The sequence below is a fragment of the Canis lupus genome, chromosome X (genome assembly GCF_003254725.2).
Source record: "Canis lupus dingo isolate Sandy chromosome X, ASM325472v2, whole genome shotgun sequence".
NCBI classification, from domain to species: domain Eukaryota; kingdom Metazoa; phylum Chordata; class Mammalia; order Carnivora; family Canidae; genus Canis; species Canis lupus.
This window is the reverse complement of record NC_064281.1, coordinates 4,785,220-4,810,650: the sequence shown is the minus strand read 5'-3', so window position 1 is coordinate 4,810,650 and position 25,431 is coordinate 4,785,220. Positions and strand designations below refer to the sequence as shown.

The 25,431-nt window shown below is 40.6% G+C and overlaps 2 protein-coding genes across 14 annotated transcripts in view; one reads left to right on the top strand and one right to left on the bottom strand.

Annotated features, from left to right (window-relative positions):
* PNPLA4 (patatin like phospholipase domain containing 4) overlaps window positions 1-25,431 on the top strand; it is a 107,606-nt gene that overhangs the window by 38,426 nt on the left and 43,749 nt on the right. Inside the window, exon 7 of one of the 3 annotated variants that reach the window (XM_049107656.1) lies at window positions 11,988-12,390. The exons of the other annotated variants lie outside the window; for them this stretch is intronic. Within the exon in view, the coding sequence (XP_048963613.1) occupies window positions 11,988-12,092 (105 nt within the window). The 3' untranslated portion in view covers window positions 12,093-12,390. Of the gene's footprint in view, window positions 1-11,987; window positions 12,391-25,431 lie in introns of those variants that run through there. 3 annotated transcript variants of the gene reach the window in all.
* LOC112652482 (uncharacterized) lies at window positions 705-25,344 on the bottom strand. Of its 11 annotated transcripts, XR_007409438.1 has the most exons (9): window positions 25,224-25,327; window positions 24,888-25,060; window positions 23,274-23,354; window positions 20,804-20,997; window positions 14,059-14,212; window positions 13,119-13,199; window positions 12,366-12,438; window positions 8,722-11,443; window positions 865-8,134 (listed from the first exon to the last, which is right to left on the bottom strand). XR_007409438.1 is itself a non-coding variant. In XM_025436034.3 (6 exons), the coding sequence occupies exons 3-6, from the start codon at window positions 10,915-10,917 to the stop codon at window positions 7,683-7,685; spliced, it is 882 nt and encodes a 293-aa protein (XP_025291819.1). In that variant the 5' UTR covers window positions 10,918-11,443; window positions 13,119-13,199; window positions 14,059-14,199; the 3' UTR covers window positions 6,517-7,682. The 11 variants fall into 11 exon arrangements, 1 of the variants encoding a protein (XP_025291819.1); XR_003131513.3 differs by lacking the exon at window positions 12,366-12,438 and having other exon boundaries at window positions 705-8,134; window positions 8,722-10,705; XR_007409439.1 differs by lacking the exon at window positions 12,366-12,438 and having other exon boundaries at window positions 705-8,134; window positions 8,722-10,100.

Sequence of the window (25,431 nt, the reverse complement as noted above, 5' to 3'; positions counted from 1 at the left end):
TTTTAAGGAGCCCTATGCTTCATTTCTCTAGTCTCTCACTTTTCACTACCCTTTCTCTTTCATACTTCCCAGTGCTAACAGGCTTTGCTCTTTCCCATATAAAACATAACACGCTCCCTTGGTCCCACTTCCCCAAGACACCACCCTGTGTCTGGGCTCACCTTTGGAGCCAAATTTCTTGAGCTGTACCACCGCCACCTCTATTTACTCACCTCCTACCAATCCTCCTCTTTGCTAGTCTGTCTTTCTCATCCACCTCCATCCAGGTGGCTCCTGCTAAGATCTGAGAGAGGGGGTGTTGACAAATATAGGACGTACAGTTTTCATTCCTGTCCCACACAGTGTCTGCAAACACGCATGTTCTCCTGTACTGTTCCCCGTGTCCCTGGCTGTGTTTCCCAGAGCCCTGTACCAGCATCTTCTGCACACCTCTCAGGATGGGACAGGTCACATCCCCTTGTGAACCCCTACCCTTTCTCACTGCTTCCCAGTGGGTTATTGGGTCTTCATGTGCAGTCCATCAGATGATGGTGCCCGAGATCTAGCCGGGGCCCAGACATCTGTCCTATGATCTCCAAACCCATCTATCCAAGTGCCTACTGACTGCCTCCACTGGGTAGTCTCAGAAATGCTTTCAAACTTGAGATGGCTTTCAACTTTCAGTTTCATCCCTCCCATTGGGCAGTAATGAGTGACTCTCAGTTATGTTCTTTGTCAAGTGGTATCCACAGGGTTAACTATATACAGTCTTCAATTTTACCTGTTATCCTTTGACTTTTAATTCTTTCACCTTACATTTTTAAATGCTGAATTCAATCACATACTTCCCTTTCAATGGTGAACACATTTTTTTTTTTTTTTTTTTTTTTTTTTTTTTTTTGTGAACACATTTAATAAGAATTCTAGGGGCTCTTGTCTGGCTCAATTGGTACGGCATGCAACTCTTGATCTTGGGGTTGTGAGTTTGAGCCCCATGTTTGGGCATAGAGATTATGAAAAAAAGAATTCTATTAATAGCAAAAAATGGTTCCTTGGGATGGCCTTCTTTGCTTCCTATTTCTTGATTTAAATATTCTAAAATTACATATTTTCAAATAATGATTATATCGTTAGTATTTTCAGAAACTTATTTGCCATATTCCAGAGGGAATTCTTTCCTTAGTTTTCACTCTCCTTAACCAGCAGTTATTTCTAGATTTAATTTAAATCTCCAATACTAGTAGCTATGAACAAGGTGAAATATTGATGCATCTGCCCTTTTTAATGTTGATAGATTCCTTATATCCAAGTTTATGTGCATGAAGAATACCACTATTTTTACTGATACCCAATTTATTTTTACAGCATTCTTCTAAATACTCATATTTTATTTACTTAACCAATAAAGCAAAAGGTCATTAAGCAAAACGATTAAGTTTCTATGGACATTTGAACATTGATTACACACCTAATGAAAATTTCTAGTCATTTAATTCAAATCACAGTCTGATATGTCTGATTTTCTTAAATGCTTTAATGTCATATAGATCAGATACAATAAGTGCACATAATATTGAACGTGTTGAAAATTGGACTAATTCACTTAGGATAATCAGATCAAAAGTACTAAGAACTTAAGTTTCATGGATATTTATTATCTTTATTCTTATTCTCTCTTATTCATCATTAGAGTTGTCATTGTTGCATTTCATCAATTTTACCAACTGTACACATGTCAAATATTTCAATAATATCACGCTGTAAAGATAACGAGTATTCAGACTGCACATGGTTGAAGGATCTGGTTTCTCAACCAGTATATTCTTGAAGTAGGTATTGAGAATATTTTGTGTGTTCCAAGTTGATTTCCCTTGAGTTAATCCCTCAACTGGAGAGGTCGTACTTTTCGTCTTACCTTTAGTCCTTCACACAAGGAATTGTCCAAGTCACTGCAACAAATAGTTGGTCAGTTTTATTTTTTGCAAACCCTAGTTTTTAACCCCAGTGTCACTAGATCTGGACATCTCATCCTCTTTTACAGTTCATCCTAAACTTATTTATATTGTGCCATTTCTGCCTTCTTACACAGACTGGCATATAGAGAGGGACCCTTCTCTACTATTGCTAGTGCTGAATGAGACCTGGTCAAGTGCAGTCAATTCGACAGTTCAACGTAGCTCTTGGAAATTACTACCGTCATTGCTCATCTACATTTAGTCCTAGGGATTGACTTCTTATATTATATGTAATTATATAATGCTATATATTAATAGCATTATATTTATGAGATTAACATTCCCAGGGGTTGGTCCCTTCAACTCTCACATGCTTATGGTTATTATCGCTTATGCATACCGACTGAACACATGTCCTGCACTGTGCAAGTTGAAGTCCTGTCAATTCTGTCTGAGTTTGTCCAAATTTGGGGATAGTGATAAAAAATAAAATTATGAAGTTGCTTTTGATAGCCATCTGCCATGCTCAAGAAATAGTATCTAAACACCCTCACAGACTATCACCAGCTGCGACTTTAGAACCAGATTGGTCCCTTGGAAATAAAAACAGGTGTTTTACATACTATAAATATAGTTAGACAGATGGAATGTTTAGAATAAAGAAAAATACTCCTTACCTACTTATTTTAGTTCCCATTATCTCCCTGTTCCTGAATAATCCGCACTATCAGTAGAATGTTATTTATGGGAGAAAACAGCCAAGAAAAAAGTGAAAGAAACAAACTTTTGTTTACAGCAAATAACAAGATGCAGAAAATCAGTGAATGTAGAATGATATAAAGCAGAACCAATGCAGAGTACTAAAATACTATACAGTTATTAACATTTACATCAGCCTTAGTTTTGTGCTTGCTAATGTATTTTGATTATGATGCATTTCTGTAAAGATGTATCTTCATACTCTTTTTAAGATTTTATTTTACTTGAGAGAGAGCATGTATGCAAGCAGGGGGAGGGGCAGGAGAGGGAAAGAGAGAGAGAATCTCAACCAGACTCCACGCTGAGCACAGACCCTAACCTCGTCCATCCTGAGAACGTGATCTCACGGTAATCTAAGAGTTTTACACTCAACCAACTAAGCCACCCAGGTGGCCCCTATCTTCATACCCTTGATGAATATTCTTTCAACGTTCATGACATGAGATAATCTGCAACAATATTCACAGAAGTTTACATTCCTGACATTTTGTAGAAGAAGAAGCCACTTACTTTTACAATTGCCTTGTACATGCAAAGCATTTGGGCTTATGAATAACCCTTGTGATTATTTTGAGGATGGAGATGTGTGATGCACAAGATGTGACATGTCAGCTTCAGGTGGGATTGCCTCCTCAATAGGAGTCAGAAGTTATATTTTATATATATATATAAATCTATTTATATATAGTTATATATATAGTTATACATACATATAACATTAATTTTTATTTTTTAAAAGATTTTACTTATTTATCTTAGAGAGATAGAGAGAAAACACAAGCTGCAGGGCAGAAGGAGAGGAAGAGAATTCCAGGCAGATTGCCCAGCACAGAGCTGTCTCAGTACTCGATCCCAGGACCCAAGACCACAAGCCAATACTGATAGATGCTCAACTGATTGAGCCACCCAGGCATCCCTATTTAATTTTTAAATAGAATATACAAAAGAACTCTTAGGTTCTCAAGCCATAAATATTTTTTTTCAAGCCATAAATATTCAATGAGCAGCAGCCAAATGCCCAACTACCTCCTACTGCATGGATTCCAAGTGTTTTTAGAAAGTTTGCATCTGGTGGGTAATCTTACTTTGAAAGTTATGTGTATATTTTTATTTATTTATTTTAAGGTTAAGCATGTTTTACTTCAAAATGGGATCATATCTACATATTTATAAAAAACAAAGAAAAAAGTCTTCGAATCATTCCTCGTACAAATATAGTACAAATATTACTTGTTATATGATTGGTATATATTTGGTTCCTTGTGTGAAACACACAAGCACAAAAGCAAGATAAAAAAAAAAAAAGCAAGATAAAGAATAGATTTGGTTCATACTTTCTATACGGCATATATTCTTCTGCAACTTTCTTTTATTTTTTTTTTTTCAAAATCCAGTAGCATATCACAAAAATCATTCCCATGAATTCACTCATTATTTTTTTTTAAGATTTTATTTATTTATTCATGAGAGACACACAGAGAGAGGCAGAGATACAGGCAGAGGGAGAAGCAGGCTCCATTCAGGAAGCCCAATGTGGGACTCGATCCCAGGACCATGGGATCACACCCTGAGCCAAAGGCAGACAGACGTTCAACTACTGAGCCACCCAGGCGTCCCTCACTAATTACTTTCAAGTGGCCTTATCTTAGGACCCTGAAACGCAAATGATCATTTCCTACATGTGGTCACTTAGATTCCTTTTGACCTTTGTGTATGAATCTTTGCACAACACACATATTTACATTGGGAAAAACTCCAACAGGTATAATTGCTACTCAAAGGGAACACACAATTAAAACTCCAACAGCTAAGGGCAAATTACCATTCAAAAAAGGTTGTACGGGGGTGCCTGGATGGCTCAGTGTGTTAAGCATCTGCCTTTAGATCCAGGTCATGACCCCAGGGTCCTGGGATTGAGCCCTGCATTAGGATCCCTACTCAGTGGAGAGCCTGCTTCCTCCTCTCCCTCTGCTGCTCCCCCTGCTTGTGTGCGCTCGCTCTCTTTCTTTCCAATAAATAAAATCTTTAAAAAACAACAAAAAAGCTAATGATAAATGAAATTAGAAAGCAATGCTATAGCCAAGAAGATAATAAATCCATTTCTCTGCTCATTTAAATCTTTTTTTTTTTTAAGATTTTATTTTTTTATTCATGAGAGACACAGAGAGAGAGAATGAGGCAGAGACATAGGCAGAGGGAGAAACAGGCTCCATGCAGGAGCCCAATGTGGGACTCAATCCTGGGTCTCCAGGATCATGCCTTGGGCTGAATGCGGCACTAACCCACTGAGCCACCAAGGCTGCCCTCTGCTCACTTAAATCTTATTGTAGGTGGGATCTGAAGAGGAAGAAATGCCAACAAGAGATGTTCATATAACATTCTGTTAACCACTCACTCATTCACTCTTCACTGATGAAGGGCCAACATAGCAGTGCATCCCCAGGAACAACATCTAATATACTTTTTGGATGCAAAATTAGTCTACAGCCATACCACCCTGAACGCGCCCAATCTTGTCTAGATGCAAAATTGAAGACCTTCTGTGAAAATGGTTAGAGGGACCAAAGTGACAAGTAAATATCATTGAAGTTTCAGATAATTACAATTTTTCATTAAAATAAACCAGCTTACTGTCTTCAGAGCATGTTAATGATACTAACTTAGAAGTTAGGGGAATTCTACAATGGATTACTGTTTGCCATGTCTTGCTCATGAAATCTGTTTCAAGATTTTCCTTCCCTGTAGCTTTAAGTTAATACTTAAAAGTGAGCATCCTTTATGGTAAATGATGCTCGTTCGGAGGGACATAATTTTTTTGTTTTCTTTCTTGAGCCAGATGTTCCTTGTCTTTCAGAGTTTATGACTTGCAATTGTGAAGAATTGTCTGCTAATTCCCACTACCATTCTAGAAGAGCAAAGTTCTGTGGGTGCTTTAAGTGGATAGCCAGCCAAATGCAGATTGTTCTTTTTAACTTTCAGCCTGCAGTCCCAATTTGCTTAGCTCTGCTCATGCTGATTCTGTGCTGAAACACACACTCTGGGTTCCCTCTTTTTAGAGTCTGAACATTCTTCTTTCTAACAGACAGAAAGACAGTTCTAACATCTGGATTTACTTTCCCTAAGCATAGGATACCTCTCCTAAGGTCTTCTAAAAGTCCACTTCTGTTCAGGCTTGTCTTTTATCCCTTATACCCTTTCTTATGATTCTTCACCATCTGGTTTGGTTGCCTCTTAATTAGGTTAATGACTTATTAACCCTGGTAAGGGTGAAACATTCATTTGCATTGAAATTCTCCTCATTGCTAATATGTGTGTGTGTGTGTACGCACACGCGTGCATTAATCCTATACAGTAGAATGATCTAAAAAAATTAAATTTTAAGATTAAGGATGAATTACTCTATGTCAGATATGCAGTATGTGCACCATGTGGTAGGATGAGAAGAGGGTACCCAAATCATGACACACAGCTGCAGTACTCAAAATGATTACATGATTACTACATTGAAACGAGTCCTTGTATACATGTTGGCGTACAGAAGTAGTATGGAAAACTTTTTTTAAAGATTTATTTATTGGGGCACCTGGGTGGCTCAGTCAATTAAGTTAAGTGTCTGCCTCAGCTCAGGGCATGATCCTAGGGTCCTGAGATCGAGTCCTTCGTTGGGCTCCCTGCTCAGTGGGGAGCCTGCTTCTCCCTCTCCCTCTGCCCCTGTTCCTTTGCTCTCTCTTGCTCACTGTCTCTTAAATAAATAAATAAAATTTTAAAAAAACATAAAGATTCATTTATTTTGAGAGAGAGAGAACATGAGAGCATGGGAGCAGGAAAAGGGACAGAGGAGAGAATCTTTCAGGCCAACTCCTGGCTAAGTGAGAAGCCCAATGTGGGGCTTGATCCCATGACCCATGAGATCATGACCTGAGCTAAAATCAACAGTTAGAAATTTAGCCACCTAAGCCATTGAGTGCCCCTGAAAGATTTTTTTTCCCAAGTTTTTATTTATTTAATCTTTACACCCAACTTGGAACTAAACCTCCTGACCTCCAGATCAAGAGTCATAAGCTCTTCCAACTGACCCAGCCAGGCACAACTGGAAGATTCTTTTTTTTTTTTTTTAAGGCTTCAGAAACGAGACTAGGGGAAGTGTTCATGCATCGTTGGGAGTGGTGGTTAAATGAACGCTCTGTGGAACAGCATGGTTGGTGAAGAAGAAGGGATGATCACTTGGGAGAACATGGGGCACATGCTAATGCAACATTCATTCATCAGAAGCATCTTCTAAATCCAGGGTGATAAATAGTGTGAGCTAAGACCACATCCCAGCCTGCAGACAGAGGCATGTTGGCCTACCCGAGCAGGGTGCAGTGACTCCTGTGGTGGCCCAAAGACACTGATGATCTCTGAGTATGGGAGCAGAAAGGCATCGTCATTTTACCAAAGGAAACTAAGCCTGAAGTCATGAAGTGAGAACCAGGAAAGACTTAAGTAACCGTGTGAGAGATAATTATAATTCTCAGAAGGCAGGAGAGGGGTGTGGATTAAAGTAGTAGCACAGAAAAGAGAAATCATTGGGTTTCCTCTTTCATTCATGCTACATGAGTCCCTCAGATCTCGCCACTCTCGCTGAAAATATAAGTCTTCAAAATCTGGATGAAATAACCTTTTAAAGACTTCCCTCTCTCTCTTTTTTTAAAGCATACACAAATTAGTCTTTGTTATTTCATACCTTTTTTTTGGCATGAATATTTTAGGAATACCTTTTTTTTGCTCAAGTGAGTTATTAAAGTCTTTAGGAATTTTTAGTAAATATCACTGGCTTTAATTATGAATTAATTAGGGTCAAACTTGTGAAGACTTGTTCAAAGCACTGAAAAGCTGCAAAGACTCCACAGAACTGCCTGAGAACTAGCTTCTGGGAGGAGCCAAAACCCAGAGCTATCAGGGAATGTTGGGCCTTTCTAGCTGCTGTGGCTCAAAGAGAGAAGCAGCTCATAGCACACAATTAGGCATAGACGTGGGTGGAGCCCTTGCCCTGCCTTCAGGGCAGATGTCCACCAGCAGGACTGCCCAAGGTCTGGAGTGCCACAGGAGGTGCTCCTGTCTTCCGGTGGGAGCCTCCCGGAAAGGCAAATCAGCTGAACCTCGCCCCAGCCTCAGCCCCACAGACAAGGCTGCCTTGGCCTAAGGAGAGGACAGGAGGAAGAAAGTGGTGAACAACATGTCCTCGCAGAAGTGTGGTCTAGATCAGATGTGTTCGCTCTGGTAGGACATCCGGGCCGGAACTGTAGACATTGTGTATAAAAATACCCAGCTGGGAGCCATGAGACTCAGGGGTGGCATTTGCGTGGTGCTGCCCTGGAGGTAGTAGAGCTCTGGGGGGTGATGGACATTCCAGAAGCCTGGAAGGTGCTCACGAGGAGAAGAACAGACGCAAAGATGTGCTAGAGATGGAGGGTAAGGAGACAAGGGCTATCAGATTCTCCCAGAACTGGCCCCAGGCCACGATCCACAGGGAAGGGAATGGAAGGAAGGGTCCTCAGGACAAAGCATTCTAGGAGGAGGGAAACCAGGAAGAAGAGGGTCGGGAACCTTGCTAAGTCCCGGTGGGAGGGAGCTCTCAGGGGAGCCAGCAGCAGCGGGGCCATGGCTCCGGCTGCCTTCTAGGACCCGAGGAGGTCACCGATGCCAGCCACGCGACGAGAGGGGGCAGCCGGAAAATCCACGGGCTCCTGTGAGCCCACCGTGGAGGACACGGAGGCCAAGCCCGTGAGCCAGACCCGAGGGCCACAAGCTGACAAGTGGCCGCACAGACAGCAGTGCCCGAGAGCCCTGGGGAAGAAGGGAGCTTTAGAGCGGGATGAGGGGAAGAGCAGCAGTGAATAGACGTGGCCTGGGGGAGCCCCGTCTGGCTGTTGAACCCTGAAATACGGCGGCAGAAAGCTCCGCGTTGAGGGCACGTGTTGGGAAGAGCTGTTCACGAGATGCACCTGGATATGTTAAGAGCCAAATAAGAGGGACAGCAACTTACCTTGCGGAAAGCTTCCTTACATTCCAACTGGAAGTAACTTTTACTAGGAGGCATTCCGTAAGAGCCTCCCCGGGGACCGGTGCATGGGAGACTGCAGGCGGGTGGAGCGGGCCCTGTGCCGGGGACTTCTGTCTCAAGACTTCCCGGAAGGGCTCTTTACGCTCAGGACATTATGGAAGCCACAAAAGAATGACAAGAAATGGGTTTGCACGTGTGTGAGATTTCCAAGGGCACAATGTATGCTTTTAATTTCAGCACAAGTTCCATGAAAGGCCTAAGACTCTTAGGTAACTCTCCATCATGTTCTTTCCTTCTTCCTCCTTCCTTCCTGCTTTGTGTTCATCCTGACTCTGTTTCTTCTCTCCCCTTCCTTCCCTTTCTTTTCTTGCTTCCTCCTTCCCTTCCTTCCATCTACCTTCTTTGCATTCTTCCTCTTTCCTCCCTCCCTCCCTTCTACTACAATAGAACGCAGTTGAGCTGAGTCCCCAGCATCAGCAGAAGGCACATGTCTCCGACCCCACAATGAGATGGAAGGGAGCTGGCGTGTGCCTGGTTGCCGCTGCAGACCCAGGCATTTCTCACTCGGTGGCCCCACTGCAAGTGCAGATGGCAAAGTCCTCAGTGGAAATAAGCATGCCCCCCACAAATGACACACCTGCCTCTCAGAACATGTTGTCACAGCCCTGTCACAACCCCTCCCGCAGCAGGACCCTCAGCCCTCAAGTCTGCCGGCAGGGGTGAGCTCTGGCCCCGAAGAAAGCTGAATCCTTATCCCAAGCCTCCATCCCAGTGATGGGCAGCTTCTCTTTGCTCTCAGGAATCCCCAATAACGGCTGCCTACTTCCTCTGGCTTCCCCAAGTTGCCGGCTGTTTCCAAATCTGCCAGCCTCGTCATCCATAGTTTCATGAGTAAACACAATAGATTTTGGATACTACTGAAATGTTTCCTTCTGGCCTTTTTTTTTTTTTTTTTTTTTTTTATTCATGAGAGACACAGAGAGAGAGGCAGAGACACAGGCAGAGGGAAAGGCAGGCTACATGCAGGGAGCCCAACGTGGGACTCGATCCCGGGACTCTAGGATCATGCCCTGGGCCGAAGGCAGGCAGTACACCACTGAGCCACCCAGGGATCCCCATGCTTCTGGCCTTTCAGTCTTGTGTCTATCGCTGCAAATTGACTTTAGCACTCACCTCCCCACACCCTGAATAGCAGAGTCTTCATTTGCTCCCATCCCTGACTCTCTGGCACTGCTGGGTAACCCGTCTGTTGTGAAGCAGCTCTGGTGGCTTCCATTCCTCTTGAAGTCTATGGGGGTATGTTCACCATCACTTTCTTCCCCAAAGTTTGAACACATCGCCTCAATTCCCAGAACATCCAGCTGAAACAAGCAAAGCCAAACAACCAGTTAAATGATACAAATGGCTTTTTCCTTTTCAGTCTACAAAGTATCTTCACATTTTGTAGAGTTCTTCCTATTACAAATTACAAAGTGATCACAATATCTAATATATTTGTTATGTATTTCTTTACAACCTTGCACACAATGCCTATTGGTTGAGTAACCCAATTAATAGAGAAGAGAATGAGAAAGAGTAGATTTATATTACTTGTAAAATTCACTAATCCGAGGTCAGTAAAATTCCATTTAATACAAAGCTTAAGAACTCAAATAGATCTAAATATATTATTAATGAAATCACATCTTCTTTTATCTACTCAATAAAGCATGAGCAGATTTATTTTTATTGTATTTCTATTCATTTATTCAAGAAGTATTTATTAAAATACTAGGCCCTGAGTAGGCTAATAAGCAAGACGGACAAGATCCCTGTTCTCACAGAACTTACATTTTCTGTGATGTTTGGGTAGAATTTCAGGTGATAAAAAAAATATATAAGGAAAGGAAAACAAATCTCTCCAACAGCAGAATTACAAGAAACAACTTCATCTCTAACACAGTGGTTCTCAATGGGCAGTGATTCCCTGTAGGGAACATGGACAATGCTTGGAGTCATTTTTGGAGTGATAGCTGGAGGGCTACTATTGCATCTAGTAGATGGAGACCAGAGGTGCTGTTCAATGTCCTGCGATGCACAGGACACCCCCACTACAGGGAAATATCCAGACACAAATGTTGATAGGGCTGAGATCCAGAAACCGTGCTCTGACACTACAATTATGATTACATGCATCATATTCTTTTATACATATTTGATCTCACAGATAGGCACACGTAAGACATTTTTGCTGCTGCTTTGGAATTCCAATAGTATTTTTAAGGTTAAAAATTACTTTTTTTCAAAGAAGAAAAGGCTTAAACCTTTCATATTTTTTTTCTTAAGCATACACAATAATCCAATTTCCTTTCACAAAATGCCTTCTTAAGGAAGGACTGTAACTTTCAAAATCCCAGAGCACTGACCACCACCATTATCCAACTGAAGACTGACCAATCCCAAGAAACTGCATTTTTAGGAAAAATATTAATCTGATGGAGAAATCTAATGATTCTGCATTTGTGACTTTTGAAAGCAGGAGAAAGTCTTGGAAGATTCCAAGCTCTCAGCTGCAGTGTTATCTTAAATCCAGTAAAATTGCAATCTCCTGTCCATTCCAGGCTTATTTATGTAGCCAAATGAGACGATTATCAGAGTAGGGTATCAAGAGAAATGTTGCTTTCTTGACGGTCCTGCCGAACATAAATTCCATATTCATCACTCTCTGCAAAATAGAATTAAATGTACTAAATCTCAAGGATTTGATGGCAATGGAATTATATTCATTTTTATTCAGTTGCCAATGAAACTGTGAAACTTACCTAGTGCTCTGGACAATGCCATCATCCTTCAGGGCCTCTACTAAAGGACAGTCTAACCATGTGAACCTCTCTCTTCTCCATCACTTCCCCCTCCTGCCCCAACCTCACCACCTGCAGGAGCTCCACTGACATCATCTTTGTCTTCCTAAACTGCCTTCTCTCTTTGGCTGTTTTTTTTTTTTTTTTTTTAAATGGACAAGTGTCTGCAACTAGTGCTGTGTCTTAAGGAAGCAACTCATTACAGTGCTGTATATTCATAGCATTTTTACGTTTCCTTCTATCCTTTTTATATCTTTAATTACATTTAAGCATTTGAGGAATCCATTATGTATCATAATCAAACATCATCTTGCCTTGCTTCTATTCCTCTTTTAAATCTAGATTTCTAAAACGACTGTTGTATTTTTATCTGCTTAACCCCATCCTCTCTGGTTTTTGTGGACACAGATATTTCCGTGGTGTGTTGTGAATTCCTGCACAACCCAGGGACGTGACTTGCCTGGAAAACCATATCTGTTCTATGACAGAAAACACAGGAGAATACAGTCATGAGAGCTTGGACTTTGTGGATAGACAAGACTGAATTCTCACCCTCTCTCAGCTTCTTATAAGTCACTTAATCTCCAGAACCAAAATAGATTCATCAAATGAATACAGGACTTATTTTGAAATTGTTATGAGAATTACATATGTGGGAATGATGGCAGCTCAACACATATTTGTTACCTCTGCTGCAAAAATAATGTGTGCAGGCTGCTCTTCAAAGCAGGAACACCTACTAGACCAGACCTGGTTTCTTCTTTTCCCTGATTCCAAAATACCTACCTTTGCAGATTTTTCAATGGAAAATGCCATCTGGGCAGCTGGGAGCCAAAATGCTAACCAATGGTCTCCTCCACTGCAGAAATCAATCAGATACACACATCTCACTCTTGAACTTACCTTGGGGTAAGAAGGGTAGGGTTTAAAGGTTTAAAATTCCTTAAATAAAAAAGAATTTGTAACAGAGGAGGTTTTTGTGAGCTTGCAAAAGTCTAAAGCCTTCCTTTGTTTGAAAAATACTGTACACGGAATTGTCACAAAAAGAAAGCATAGTTACATTCTTTTAGGAAAGGAAACATCTTCAGATGTTACTTACCCATAAACCAGTTACAATCAAGGCAGCCCAGGTGGCTCAGTGGTTTAGCACCACCTTCAGCCCAGTTCATGATAATGGAGACCCGGGATTGAGTCCCACATCAGGCTCCCTGCATGGAACCTACTTCTCTCCCTCTGCCTGTGTCTCTACCTCTCTTTCTCTCTGTGTCTCTCATGAATAAATAAATAAAATCTTAAAAAAATAAAAAGAAACTAGTTACAATCACTCAGAATACATATAACACACATTCCTAGGAGCAAAAGTGAGTGTAAACTTTACTTAGGTGGAAAGATTCTTACAAAAGCCAAAGACATTAAAAGCACATTTTTTCCCTTAAAAAAAAATTCTCACATTTCAGAAATGGAGATACCATATAATCTGTGCATTTTCTTGCATTACATTGAGGTGGGTATTAGCAATAAGTGTTGAGAAAAATATACCTGTAGAATCTTCTTGATTCGCACTTTCAATCTGCAGTCTTGTGTTGCTGTATCAGTCTGTATCATATCCAACACCATGTGCTAAAACAGAAGCAGAGTAAAAAACAGGACTTTTCTCTGCTGAAGAGAACATTCTTCTGAAGCTTGGCAGCATTGCTACCAGTCAAGACTTTTCCATATAATATAATGGAATAAATCAATAGATTTATTATGGTCATTTGTCAAAATTTTACATTGAAATAATGATACTCCATAATATAATCAAGACAGCATGCTGATAGGAACTAAACATGAAAAATTTTTAATATTTTAAAATGGTATAAATAGTTTTGGCAGGAATGAATGTTTTGAAACAACAAAATTAGTTATGTATATATGTACACGGAAAGGGGAGCTTTACACAGCTCCACATAAAATAATGAAATTATTGATTAAATGAGGAAATTCAGTGATGGCTACAGGAAGTCATTATCAAGAAGTCTTTCTGCTAATTTCACATGTGTGCCTCATTTTGTTAACTGACTAAAATGAAATAATGAAACAAAAAGCAAAATAATTAGGCTCTCATCCTTCTATTTCAATCTAGCTGTGACATGGATGTGAGCCAGGAATGACAATAAAGAATGGGTAGGCCTCATGCTGTTTCCAATGAAGCTCTAAAACCTTGAGCTTGCAAAACTGAAATAATGTCACCTTTTACACAGCGGACACTCTGAGCTTGGCATGCTGGGTTTGAAAGCAGATACAGAACAGCTGCATTGCACAAATGGTGACCCCCTCCCCGAGGACCATTTTTTGACTTGGTCACCTGTCACTATGTTGCCTTGTGGACAACACTTTTTCATTCTCACAACCAAGAGGCCCCCATGGGCTTTTGGGCAAATATTTGAATTGTAAGCGAGTGAATCTAAGTGCAAAATCATAAACAATGGAAACTTACAGATCTTCAGCTCTGGAGTTCACAAGTCCATATGGGTTTCACAGATGGCAGCAAGGCTGTGGTCCTTTCTGGAGGCGCTACAGCAGAGCATGTTTTCTTGTCTTCTACAGCTTAGAAAGGTTGATCACATTCTTTGGCTTGTGGACTCTTTCCTCTTCAAAGCCAACAATGACCCAGTGAGTCCTACCTCCTCATGAGGTATCACCTCATTCGAACACTGCTCTGCCTCCCATTTCCACATTTAAGTACCCTTAGGATTACACTGGTGGCCTAGGATAATCCTCTTATTTTAAAGTCTACTAATTAGCAGGCTTAATTCCATCTGCAGCTTTAATTCTCCGTTGACATCTAAAAATGTGGTCACACATTTTGGGAATTATGAGACAGACAGACATCTTTGTGGGAAAGCGCATTATTACAAGGTAGCAATCATCTACTTCCTGTTACTTCACACATCTAAAATTGAAGTACACAGAATGAATGAGATTGAGAATTAAGGAATAAGATTTAGAATTTACTCCGAAAACCACACCATTCTGTTTTAAAACTATGCTCCTGTGTTCTGTATATCTAATTGTGGTATGTATTTCCAATGATAATGTTGTAAAATGGAATCTTCTGTGTGCCTTTTGCAGAAACATTCTAAATGTGCAAACATGGAAATCTTGTGCATTTACTTTTAAACCTCTAAGCAGGGGCACCTGGGTGGCTCAGTGGTTAAGCATCTGCCTTCAGCTCAGGCTGTGATCCTGGGGTCCTTGGATTGAATCCCGCATCAGGAATCCGCATCTCGGGGCCTACTTCTCCCTCTGCCTATGTTTCTGCCTCTCTGTGTCTCTCATGAATAAATAAATAAATAAAATCTTAAAAAAATAAATCTCTAAGCATATAAATATTAACACATTCATTTGCCAGGTGAAATACATAAATACAACAAAACAAGGCATGTCACAGCATGACAATCTCTAAGGTGAAGCACATGACATAGTAATATGGAAACCAGGATTTGAAGTAAGCTGTACACCCAACATGGGGCTTGAATTCACGACCCCAAGATCAAGAGTTGCATGCTCTACCAAAAGAGCCAGCCACGTGCTCCCTGGAAACCATGATTTGATGAAACACTTAAAAACATATTGAATGGAAATTACTTACCCAATGACTTAAACAATAAATATGTCTATCAATGTGTTTTCCTATTTAGTTCTCTGTTTTTCAAATGGCTCCCATCCATTTCCTTCCAAAATCAGTACATACTGAATGATGACCTCATTTTGTGTTTTGGTGGTTATACTTCTTTTAATCACGCTCAGAAAGGTTATTGAGAAGTACTTTTCTCTATTTTTCATAATCTGAAGTTGATTTAAGTAATTCTGTCTTTTTTTTTAGAAATATATATAGAAAATTAATGTTCCAAGTCTTTAACCAATGCATCTGCACAAAAAGAAGTTTTATAAAAAAGCAACGAAGTTTGATTTGCTGAAATGTTTGATACTAAAATATGTCAAGGACAAAATTTGAAAGCACTCATCAATTAAGATAAAATGTCAATGGAGCTATTATAGTCATGAATATTTATGAGGTGAATGACAAAGCATCCAAATATATTTGAAATGTACTTACAAAATGTGTTTTAAAATGCAAAGACACTAAATTGTTTGGGGAAACTTTTTTTTGTTTTGTTTTGTTTTGTTTTTTGTTTGGGGAAACTTTAACACACTTTTCCAGTCTTTTGACAGGATAAGTCAAAAGAAATAAATCAATGAAAATGTAGAGATGTGTAAAATATGATCAATAATGTTCATTAATAGATGCAAATTAAACCGTGAGTCCTAGGAGCAGCAAATGCTCTTTCTGTTTTGGCAAATGGTATGCACATTGATTCACCAAGAGGATCATACGATAGGTAATAAAGACTACTATATTAACTTAAAAAAAATCTGAAAATATTGTTGAGTGCAACACACACACATACACATACACACAATTTGCTAACAATATGGTAATAACACTACCCTCTCACCTCAACAGCAGCAGGAAACCCTAGGATTAGACAACCTCCCTCACCAAAAAAAAAAAAGTTTGAAATCTCTTATAGAGAACACCTATAACCCATCAAAATTTGCCCCTCCACATACTCCCTATCATATTACCTTCAGGTATTTTCTTCAAAACACTTGCCTGAAATATTTTTACAAAAATAGCGTTGGGGACGCCTGGGTGGCTCAGTGGTTGAACGTCTACCTTTGGCTCAGGGCGTGATCCTGGGTCCGGGTATCAAGTCCCACTTCGGGCTCCCCGTGAAGAGCCTGCTTCTCTCTCTGTCTATGTCTCTGCCTCTCTCTGTGTCTCTCATGAATAAATAAATAAAATCTTTAAAAAAAGATTCAGGATGCCTGTGTGGCTTGAGTCTATTAAGCATCTGCCTTCAGCACAGGTCTTGGGATCAAGTCCCACAGCAGGCTCCCTGCTCAGCAGAGTGCTTCTGCTTCTGTCTCTGTCCCTCTGCCTATTCTCTCTGTCTCTCTCTCTCAAATAAATAAATAAAATCTTTAAAAAAAATAGATTCTATTATTTAGAACAGTTTTAGGTTCACAGTTAAGGTGAGCAGAAATCACAGACATCCCCCTGCCCCCCTAAGTGCACAGCCTATCCTACTATCAAAATCTCACGCAAGATGTTAACATCCACAAACCTACACTGACACATCATTATCACCCAGAGTCCATGCTTTACATTAGGGTTCATTCTTGGGCTTGTGCATCCTGTGGGTTTGGGCAAATGTATAATGACGTGTATCACTGTTATAGGGTACAGAATAGACTTGCTGTGCTAAAAACCCTCTGTACTCCGCTTATTCATCGCCCCCCCCCCCCCCAATCCCCTGGCAACCACTGATTTTTTTACTGTCTCTGTAGTTTTGCCTTTTCTAGAAAGTCAGAATTGGAATCACGCAGTATGTAGACTTTTCAGACTGGCTTCTTTCACTTAGTGATATGCACTACAGGTTCCATCCGTGGCTTTCCATGGCCTGATAGCTCATTTCTTTCTAGCACTGAATGATGTTCTGCTTTGGAGGTACAACCGTTTATGTATCCATTCGCCCACTGAAGGACACCTTGCTTGCTTCCAGATATTGGCAATGATGTTATAAACACCCATGCGCAGGTTTTTTGTGTGGATATAAGATTTTGCATCCTTTGGTTAGTAAATAGCAAAGAGCACCATTGCTGGATCTTATGGTAAAAGTAAGTTTAGTTTTTAACAAACTGCCAAACTGTCTTCCAAGGTGACCTTATCATTTTGTGTTCCCATAACCTGCATATGAGAGCTCCTGATTTTCAGCATCCTCACCAGCAATTTGTGTTGTCGGCATTTTGCATTTTCACCATTCCAACATTTGTGTATCTCATTCAAATTTGTGATTCCCTAATAACATATGATGTGGAACTTCTCTTTATCGACGTGTTTGCCATAAGTGTACCTTTATGGTGAGGCGTCTGCCCAGATACCTTGACTATTTTTAAATTGAGTTATTTTCTTATTGTTGAACGTTAAGACTTCTTTGTATATTTTGGATAACAACAGCCCTTCATCAGATCTGTCTTCTGCAAATATATTTTTAAAATATTTTTAATTTTTTCATTTGAGAGAGAAAGACAGAGAAAGAACAAGTGGGAAAGAGGCAGAGGGAGAAGCAGACTCCCCGCTGAGCTGGGAGCCTCATGTGGGGCTCAATCCCAGAACCTGGAGATCACAACCCAAGCCAAAGGCAGATGCCTAGCCATCCAGCCACCCTGCAAATAGTTCTTCTAGACTGTGTTTTCTCTTCCCATTGCCACGATGGTATCTTTTGTAGAGCAGACCTTTTTGATTTTAATGCAATATTGGCTATCAGTTATTTTTTTCATGGATTATATCTAAAATGTCATTACCAAACCCCAGATCATCTAGATTTTCTCCTGTGTTATCATCTAGATGTCTATGGTTTCCTCATTTTACATTTATCTCTGTGATGCACTTGAGTTAATTTTTTAAGGAGTATAAGGTCTGGGGTGCCCAGCTGGCTCCGTTGGTAGATTGTGTGACTCTTAATCTCAAAGTTGTGAATTTGAGCCCCATGGTGGGTGTGGAGATTATTTAAAAATAAAATCTTAAAAAAACATTAAAAAATAAAGGGTATATAAGGTCTATGGTCTAGATTTATTTTAAAAGATTTTTATTTTTATTTATTTATTTATTTATATTTTTATTTATTAATTTTTAAAAATATTTTATTTATTTATTCATGAGAGACAGAGAGAGAGAGAGGCAGAGACACAGGCAGAGGGAGAAGCAGGCTCCATGCAGGGAGCCCAATGTGGGACTCGATCCCGGGACCCCAAGATCATGCCCTGGACCAAAGGCAGGCGCTAAACCACTGAGCCACCCAGAGATCCCCTACTTATTTTTTTTTAATTTATTTATTTATTCATGAGAGAGAGAGAGCGGCAGAGACACAGACAGAGGGAAAAGCAGGCTCCATGCAAGGAGCCCGATGCAGAACTTGATCCCGGCACTCCGGGATCATGCCCTGAGCCAAAGACAGACACCCAACTGCTGAGCCACCCAGGTGTCCCAAAAGAGTTTTATTTTTAAGTAATCTCTACAGCCAGCATGGGGCTCGCATTTACAAACCCGGAGACCAAGTGTTGCAGGCTCTCAGACTGAGCCAGCCAGAGACCCCTAGATTAATTTTTTTGCATGTGGATGTCCAGTTGCTCCAGCACCATTTGTTGAAAAGATGATCTGTTCACCATCATATTTCCTTAGTTCCTTTGTCAAAGATCAGCTGACTATATTTGTGTGGGTCTGTTTCTCAGCTGCCTGCTCTGTTCCCTTTGCCCGTTTGTCTGTTCTTTTGCCACACTGTCTTGATGATGAAGTATCTTTTTATTCACGTGCTTGCATACTATACACTGGCTCCTCTCTCCACCTTCTCTGTCTTATTCAACAATGCATCAATAAATAAATGTTTTGAAATACATATACTGGATTGGTTGGGTTAAAGAGGAAAATAGCATGTCAACTACATTCACCTATCATCTCACTTAGTCATAATATGACTGGGACGAGAGGGACAGGCAGGACGTTGGCCAGTAGGGGTGCTGGTGACCAGAAATGGCTGAATATTGAACTGGATGGATTTCAGTTCAGTCAAAGGCATTCTTAGAGGCGAGTTCCTAGTCATCAAAGTTTTCCACAGTGAGCGAACAAGCAAAACCCACAGTACATCTGGGAGTCATTCAACTTAATTAGTTAAAAAGGGAAAATGAGGGGCAGCCGGGTGGTTGAGCGGTTTAGCGCTGCCTTCAACCCAGAGCCTGATCCTGGAGACCCGGGATCGAGTCCCACGTCGGGCTCCCTGCATGGAGCCTGCTTCTCCCTCTGCCTGTGTCTCTGCCTCTCTCTCTCCCTCTGTGTGTGTGTGTGTGTGTCTCATGAGTAAATAAAATCTTTTTAAAAATTAAAAAAAAAAGGCAAAATGAAAGTGAACAATACAGCAAACTAAATACAGATTAAGATGACAACTAATGAGTTAGGAAAAATGTAAATCTACAGAAGAAAAATACAATGGGCAAATTAACAGAAAGAGGACAGTTGAAGAAGTAACCTATTTTTTCTGCTCTTAGATTAAAAGGCAAAAATAAACAAGGAAAATGAATAATTATGTCAGATTGAATTAACTGCTACATATCAAATGGTGTGGCTCCAGGTCTATTTATTAAATAGCTGATTTTTCACAATTTAATTCATCTAATGCTATGTTATTTAAAACTAGTTTTTCTAAGGCAATTGATTGCTTTTGAACATACTCGATTCATCAAATTTTCCAAAATCAGTTTTAAGGAAAATTGTTCTTAAATATAGTCAATGAATTGGAGGTAATTTGAAATAATTTTTCCTATTAATTCCTTCTCAAACAGGATTGCTTATGCGAACTACAGAATATAAACAGTGATTTTAGTGAACATCCTCTTAAATCTAGTATTAATATAGGTGCACAGAAGAAAAGTCATTACCAGGGCACCTGCCTCACTCATCATTGGAGTGTGCAACTCTTCATTTTAGGGTTGTAGGTTTGAGCCCCACATTGGGTGTAGACATTACTTAAAAATGCAATCTTCAGAAAAAAATTCATGACTCTTAGGGCTTAATTCTCTCAAAGAATCTGGGTTGAAAAGGGCTATATGGACTCACTTTTTGTGAATATATTACTTATCCCTACTGCATTCAAATGAAGTCATAGTAAAACTGCAGAACTTTACATCTCTGAAAATGTACCATTATAATATGGTCAGGCATTTTTTATCAGAGTTAACTATTGCATTTTCAAGAGAGTTCTGTATTTAAAACCTTTCCCTTTGGCTCAGGGCGTGATCCCGGGGTCCAGGATGGAGTCCCACATCTGGCTCCTTGCAGGGAGCTTGTTTCTCTCTCTGCCTGTGTCTCTGCCTCCTTCTGTCTCTCTCTGTGTCTCCTCATGAATGAATAAAATCATTTTAAAAAATGAATAAAACCTTTCCAGTCCTTTTATCTAACAATTGTAAATATCGTCAGATAAATGTACAAGAGGCCTATTGAGCGATTTAGAAATAATTTCTTTATAATCATAAAAAACCCTGAAACCAGCTAACATATAACAAGAGATGCTTATAAAACACTGTTGACCTGATGCATATATAATGAGGTGAAAACCACTCACGTTCACAATCGCCTCGTCATCCCTGTGGGGGCAGGTGTGACTATCTCTGGCTTCCCACAAAAGGTTTGGGAGGAGGAAGCCATTCATAGCGGATAAAAGACAGGTGCTGATTGTTACAAAGCAGAGGCAGAAACTGAGGATTTGAATTCCATGCTCCATAGTTGCATCTCCAACTTCATCACTCTACGATCAAACTGAGAAGCAGCAAACAGCACATGATTAAGACTCTATGTAAGGCCAATGTAGGCAGCCAATGTCTGCGCACAAAAGCACATGAAACATCTTTGCAGAGACGTATTTTTTTTATTTTTATTTTTTTGCAGAGACTTATCAAATGCCACACACTTTTGTTTGATGACTGTCCCACATTAGACTACATGTGCAGTCTAATTTTACTACTATAAACATGTTTGTTTAATATTTGTTTAATATCATAAAAAGAAAATAATGATTACCGATAAGCCTCAAGAAATTAGTCTTTAATTAGTAAAAGAGACAAAATTCTGTAAAAGATGATGAAAACGCAGGAGGCTGGAGAAAAAAAGGCAGTAGAAGGAAATTAACAAAACTAGATCTTGGGGATCCCTGGGTGGCGCAGGGGTTTGGCGCCTGCCTTTGGCCCAGGGCGCGATCCTGGAGACCCGGGATCGAATCCCACATCAGGCTCCCGGTGCATGGAGCCTGCTTCTCCCTCTGCCTGTTGTGTCTCTGCCTCTCTCTCTCTCTGTATGACTATCATAAATAAATAAAAAAATGTTTAAAAAAAAAAAAGATGATGAAAAGGCAGGAGGCTGGAGAAAAAAAGGCAGTAGAAGGAAATTAACAAAACTAGATCTTGGGGATTCCTGGGTGGCGCAGCGGTTTGGCGCCTGCCTTTGGCCCAGGGCACGATCCTGGAGACCCAGGATTGAATCCCACGTCGGGCTCCCGGTGCATGGAGCCTGCTTCTCCCTCTGCCTGTGTCTCTGCTTCTCTCTCTCTCTCTGTGTGACTATCATAAATAAATATTTTTAAAAATTAAAAAAAAAACTAGATCTGAGACGGATGCCTGGGTGGCTCAGTGGTTGGGAGTCTGCCTTTGGCTCAGGGCATGATCCCAGGGTTCTGGGATGAGTCCTGCATCAGGCTCCCCTGCTTCTCCCTCTGCCTGTATCTCTGCCTCTCTCTGTGTATCTCTATGAATAAATAAAATCTTAAAAAAAAAAAAAAACTAGACCTGAGAAACTGAATATGGCAGACACACAGAAAGGCAGTTAAGGATTTATAAGACAATGTTATGCACAGATCTGCACAGATACACTGGAAAATGTTAGAGAAGTTGAGAATAATCCTTTGAAAATATAAATTACTGAAATTAAACTGAGCATTCTAGACAAACTTGGAAATCTGTGTAAATCAATAAAAGAAAGGAAAAGAAAGTAAAAAGTGAAACAAAAATCAGGAAATGATAGTGAAGATTCTGAGGGCACACAGATTTACTGATGAATTTATTCAAGCTTACACAACAGAATGATATCATTAACACACAGATGTTGGAAATCCATTGTATTATCACACGCTTGCATGATTCTGATAGGAATATGTGAGGAATACAGGGCAGAAGAGAGCATATTATATATTAGTACATTCAACTCTGAAAAATGTCCTTTTAAATCTTGGGCAGACAGCAAAAATTTACAAGAGCTACAAATGGGGCCACTCTAATTTGCAGGAGAGAGAATGCAGGAAAGACAAGGCAGGCCAGTAAGCGGAACTCGGCTGCTGTTCTCATTGCTTGGCCAAACCCTAGTCCTCTTTGCATGCACTGCATTGCGCATTCTGAACCTACACTTATGCAGCAGAAGAGAAAAACTTGCAACCTGGCAAAATGGGGTCTTTAAACCCAGGACCATTAGCCTCCAGGGGGCTTTCTTGAGTTCATCCACTTACCCGCATACCCAGAACACTCTCATCAAAATTGGTTTCATACTAAAGCCATCCAGGTGGTTTAAAAGAATGCTGATGTTTGGACCCCATCCCAGAATATTCTGATGGAATTGGCGTTGAGTATGGCCTGAGCATCTAGATTTTTTTAATCTTCCTGGTCAGATCCAGTGTGCAAATCTGAAAACAAGTGGCTTAGAAAACACTGAGAAATCGGGGCGCCTGGGTGGCTCAGTTGGTTAAGCATCGACTCTTGATTTCAGCCCGTGAACTCGGGGTCCTGAGATCAAGTCCCACTTGGGCTCTGCGCTGAGCACCGAGTCTACTTGGGATTCTCCCTCTCTGCCCCTCCCCAACTTGCACGTGTACATGTATGCTCTCTCTCTTTCAAATAAATAAATAGATTTTAAAAAAGAAATCACCAAGAGATCTTGTGGTTTTGGTTCCTTTGGTGCCGGAGAGGTTGGTGGTAGCTCAATAACTCTCAGGCCGTGACTGCTGGTCTGCAGGCCACACTCTGAATGACAGGGATCTAAGAGGATCTTACCTTCTCTTTTCTCCTCAATGTCCAACATCTGTCCAATGTCCAGGACCTTCTCCACATTCTTGCTTGCAGTTCATGACCTTCCTATTTCATGGGGAAAGTGTGAAGCCTCGATAGAGAGATTACAACAGCTCTGCCTCACTCTACCCACCTACCCACCTGATTCCCACACATTTCATCCTTCCCTCTGTGACTGCAGGGCAACCCGGGGCCCATCTGCTTGTATCATAAGTCCTAAGTCAGCGTGGACTTCTCTATGACTTCCACAATCCTCCCTCCCATCTGTGTCATTATTAGGTGGTCACACTGAACTGGATCAATTAAATGAGCAGCAGGTGATTACTCTGCTGTCAAACCCCACCCCTGCCAAAAGGAACAGAAAAAAAATAATCTTCTTATCCCCATTTCCTTTGTCAGCAACTGCCCACATTGTGTTCTCCTGCTGGTAAAACACCTTCAAAAAAATTGGTTTATTATGACATATTCAGATCTCTATCCTACATTTTTCTTTAACATAAGGTGTCTGCACACCTCTCCAACGAAAATGGGTCTTTTTGAGGTCACCAGTGACCTCTCAGCTGCAGCATGCAATGCCAAACCCGTCCTCAGCCACCTGGACTTACCAATCATTTTTAAAATTTTGATTCTAGTTAGTTAACATATGGTGTTATATTAGTTTCAGGTGTATGACAGGGTGATTCAACACCTCCATACAGTACCTGGTGCTCATCACAAATGCACTCCTTAAACCCCATCACCTTCTTCACCCATACCCCCCTCCCCAGACTTCCTGCATCCTTTAACACAGTCCTCACTGTCTGCACCTTGGAATCCTTTCCTCATGTGGACACTTGACTCTCCTGTTGTATCCCTCCGTAGAATGCAGAATGACTACCATAGTAGATTTAGCTAACACCTCCATCACTTCACAAAATTACGTTTCTTTTTTTTTAAGTAGGCTTTATGCCCAACATGGGGCTTGTACTCATCACCCTGACATGAAGAATCACATGCTCTACCGACTGAGCCAGCCAAGCACCCCTAGTGGTTATTACATTCAAGACCTACTATCTCAGCAAATCTTGTTTTTTTTAAATTTGTTTATTTATTTATTTTATAAATTTATTTTTTATTGGTGTTCAATTTGCCAACATATAGAATAACACCCAGTGCTCATCCCGTCAAGTGCCCACCTCAGTCCCGTCACCCAGTCACCCCCACCCTCTGCCACCTCCCCTTCCACCACCCCTAGTTCGTTTCCCAGAGTTAGGAGTCTTTCATGTTCTGTCTCCCTTTCTGATATTTCCCACTCATTTTTTCTCCTTTCCCCTTTATTCCCTTTCACTATTTTTTATTTTTTAAACATTTTATTTTATTTTATTTTTTATATGATAGTCACACACAGAGAGAGAGAGAGAGGCAGAGACACAGGCAGAGGGAGAAGCAGGCTCCATGCACTGGGAGCCCGACGTGGGATTCGATTCCGGGTCTCCAGGATCGCGCCCTGGGCCAAAGGCAGGCGCTAAACCGCTGCGCCACCCAGGGATCCCTCACTATTTTTTATATTCCCCAAATGAATGAGAACATACAATGTTTGTCCTTCTCCGATTGACTTACTTCACTCAGCATAATACCCTCCAGTTCCATCCACGTCGAAGCAAATGGTGGGTATTTGTCGTTTCTAATGGCTGAGGAATATTCCATTGTATACATAGACCACATCTTCTTTATCCATTCATCTGTCGATGGACACCGAGGCTCCTTCCACAGTTTGGCTATCGTCGACACTGCTGCTATAAACATCGGGGTGCAGATACTTCAGCAAATCTTAAGTATATAATGCAATGATGTTAACTACAGTCAGCATGCTGCGCATTAGATCTCCAGAACTTACTCATCTTATTACTGGAAGTTTATGCCCTTTGACCAACATCTTTCCCTTCCCCCCCTCACCTAAGTGCCCAGAAACCACCTCTTATTTTTTGTTTCTCACAGTTTGGCTTCTTCAGACACCACAGGTAAGTGAGATCATATGATATTGGTCCTTCTCTGTCTGACTTATGTCAACCAATAGAATGTCCTCAAGTTCCATCTGTGTTGTCACAAATGGCCTTTTCAGCCAGGAGAAAGAAGAAGATACTCATCTTAGTCCTAACATAAC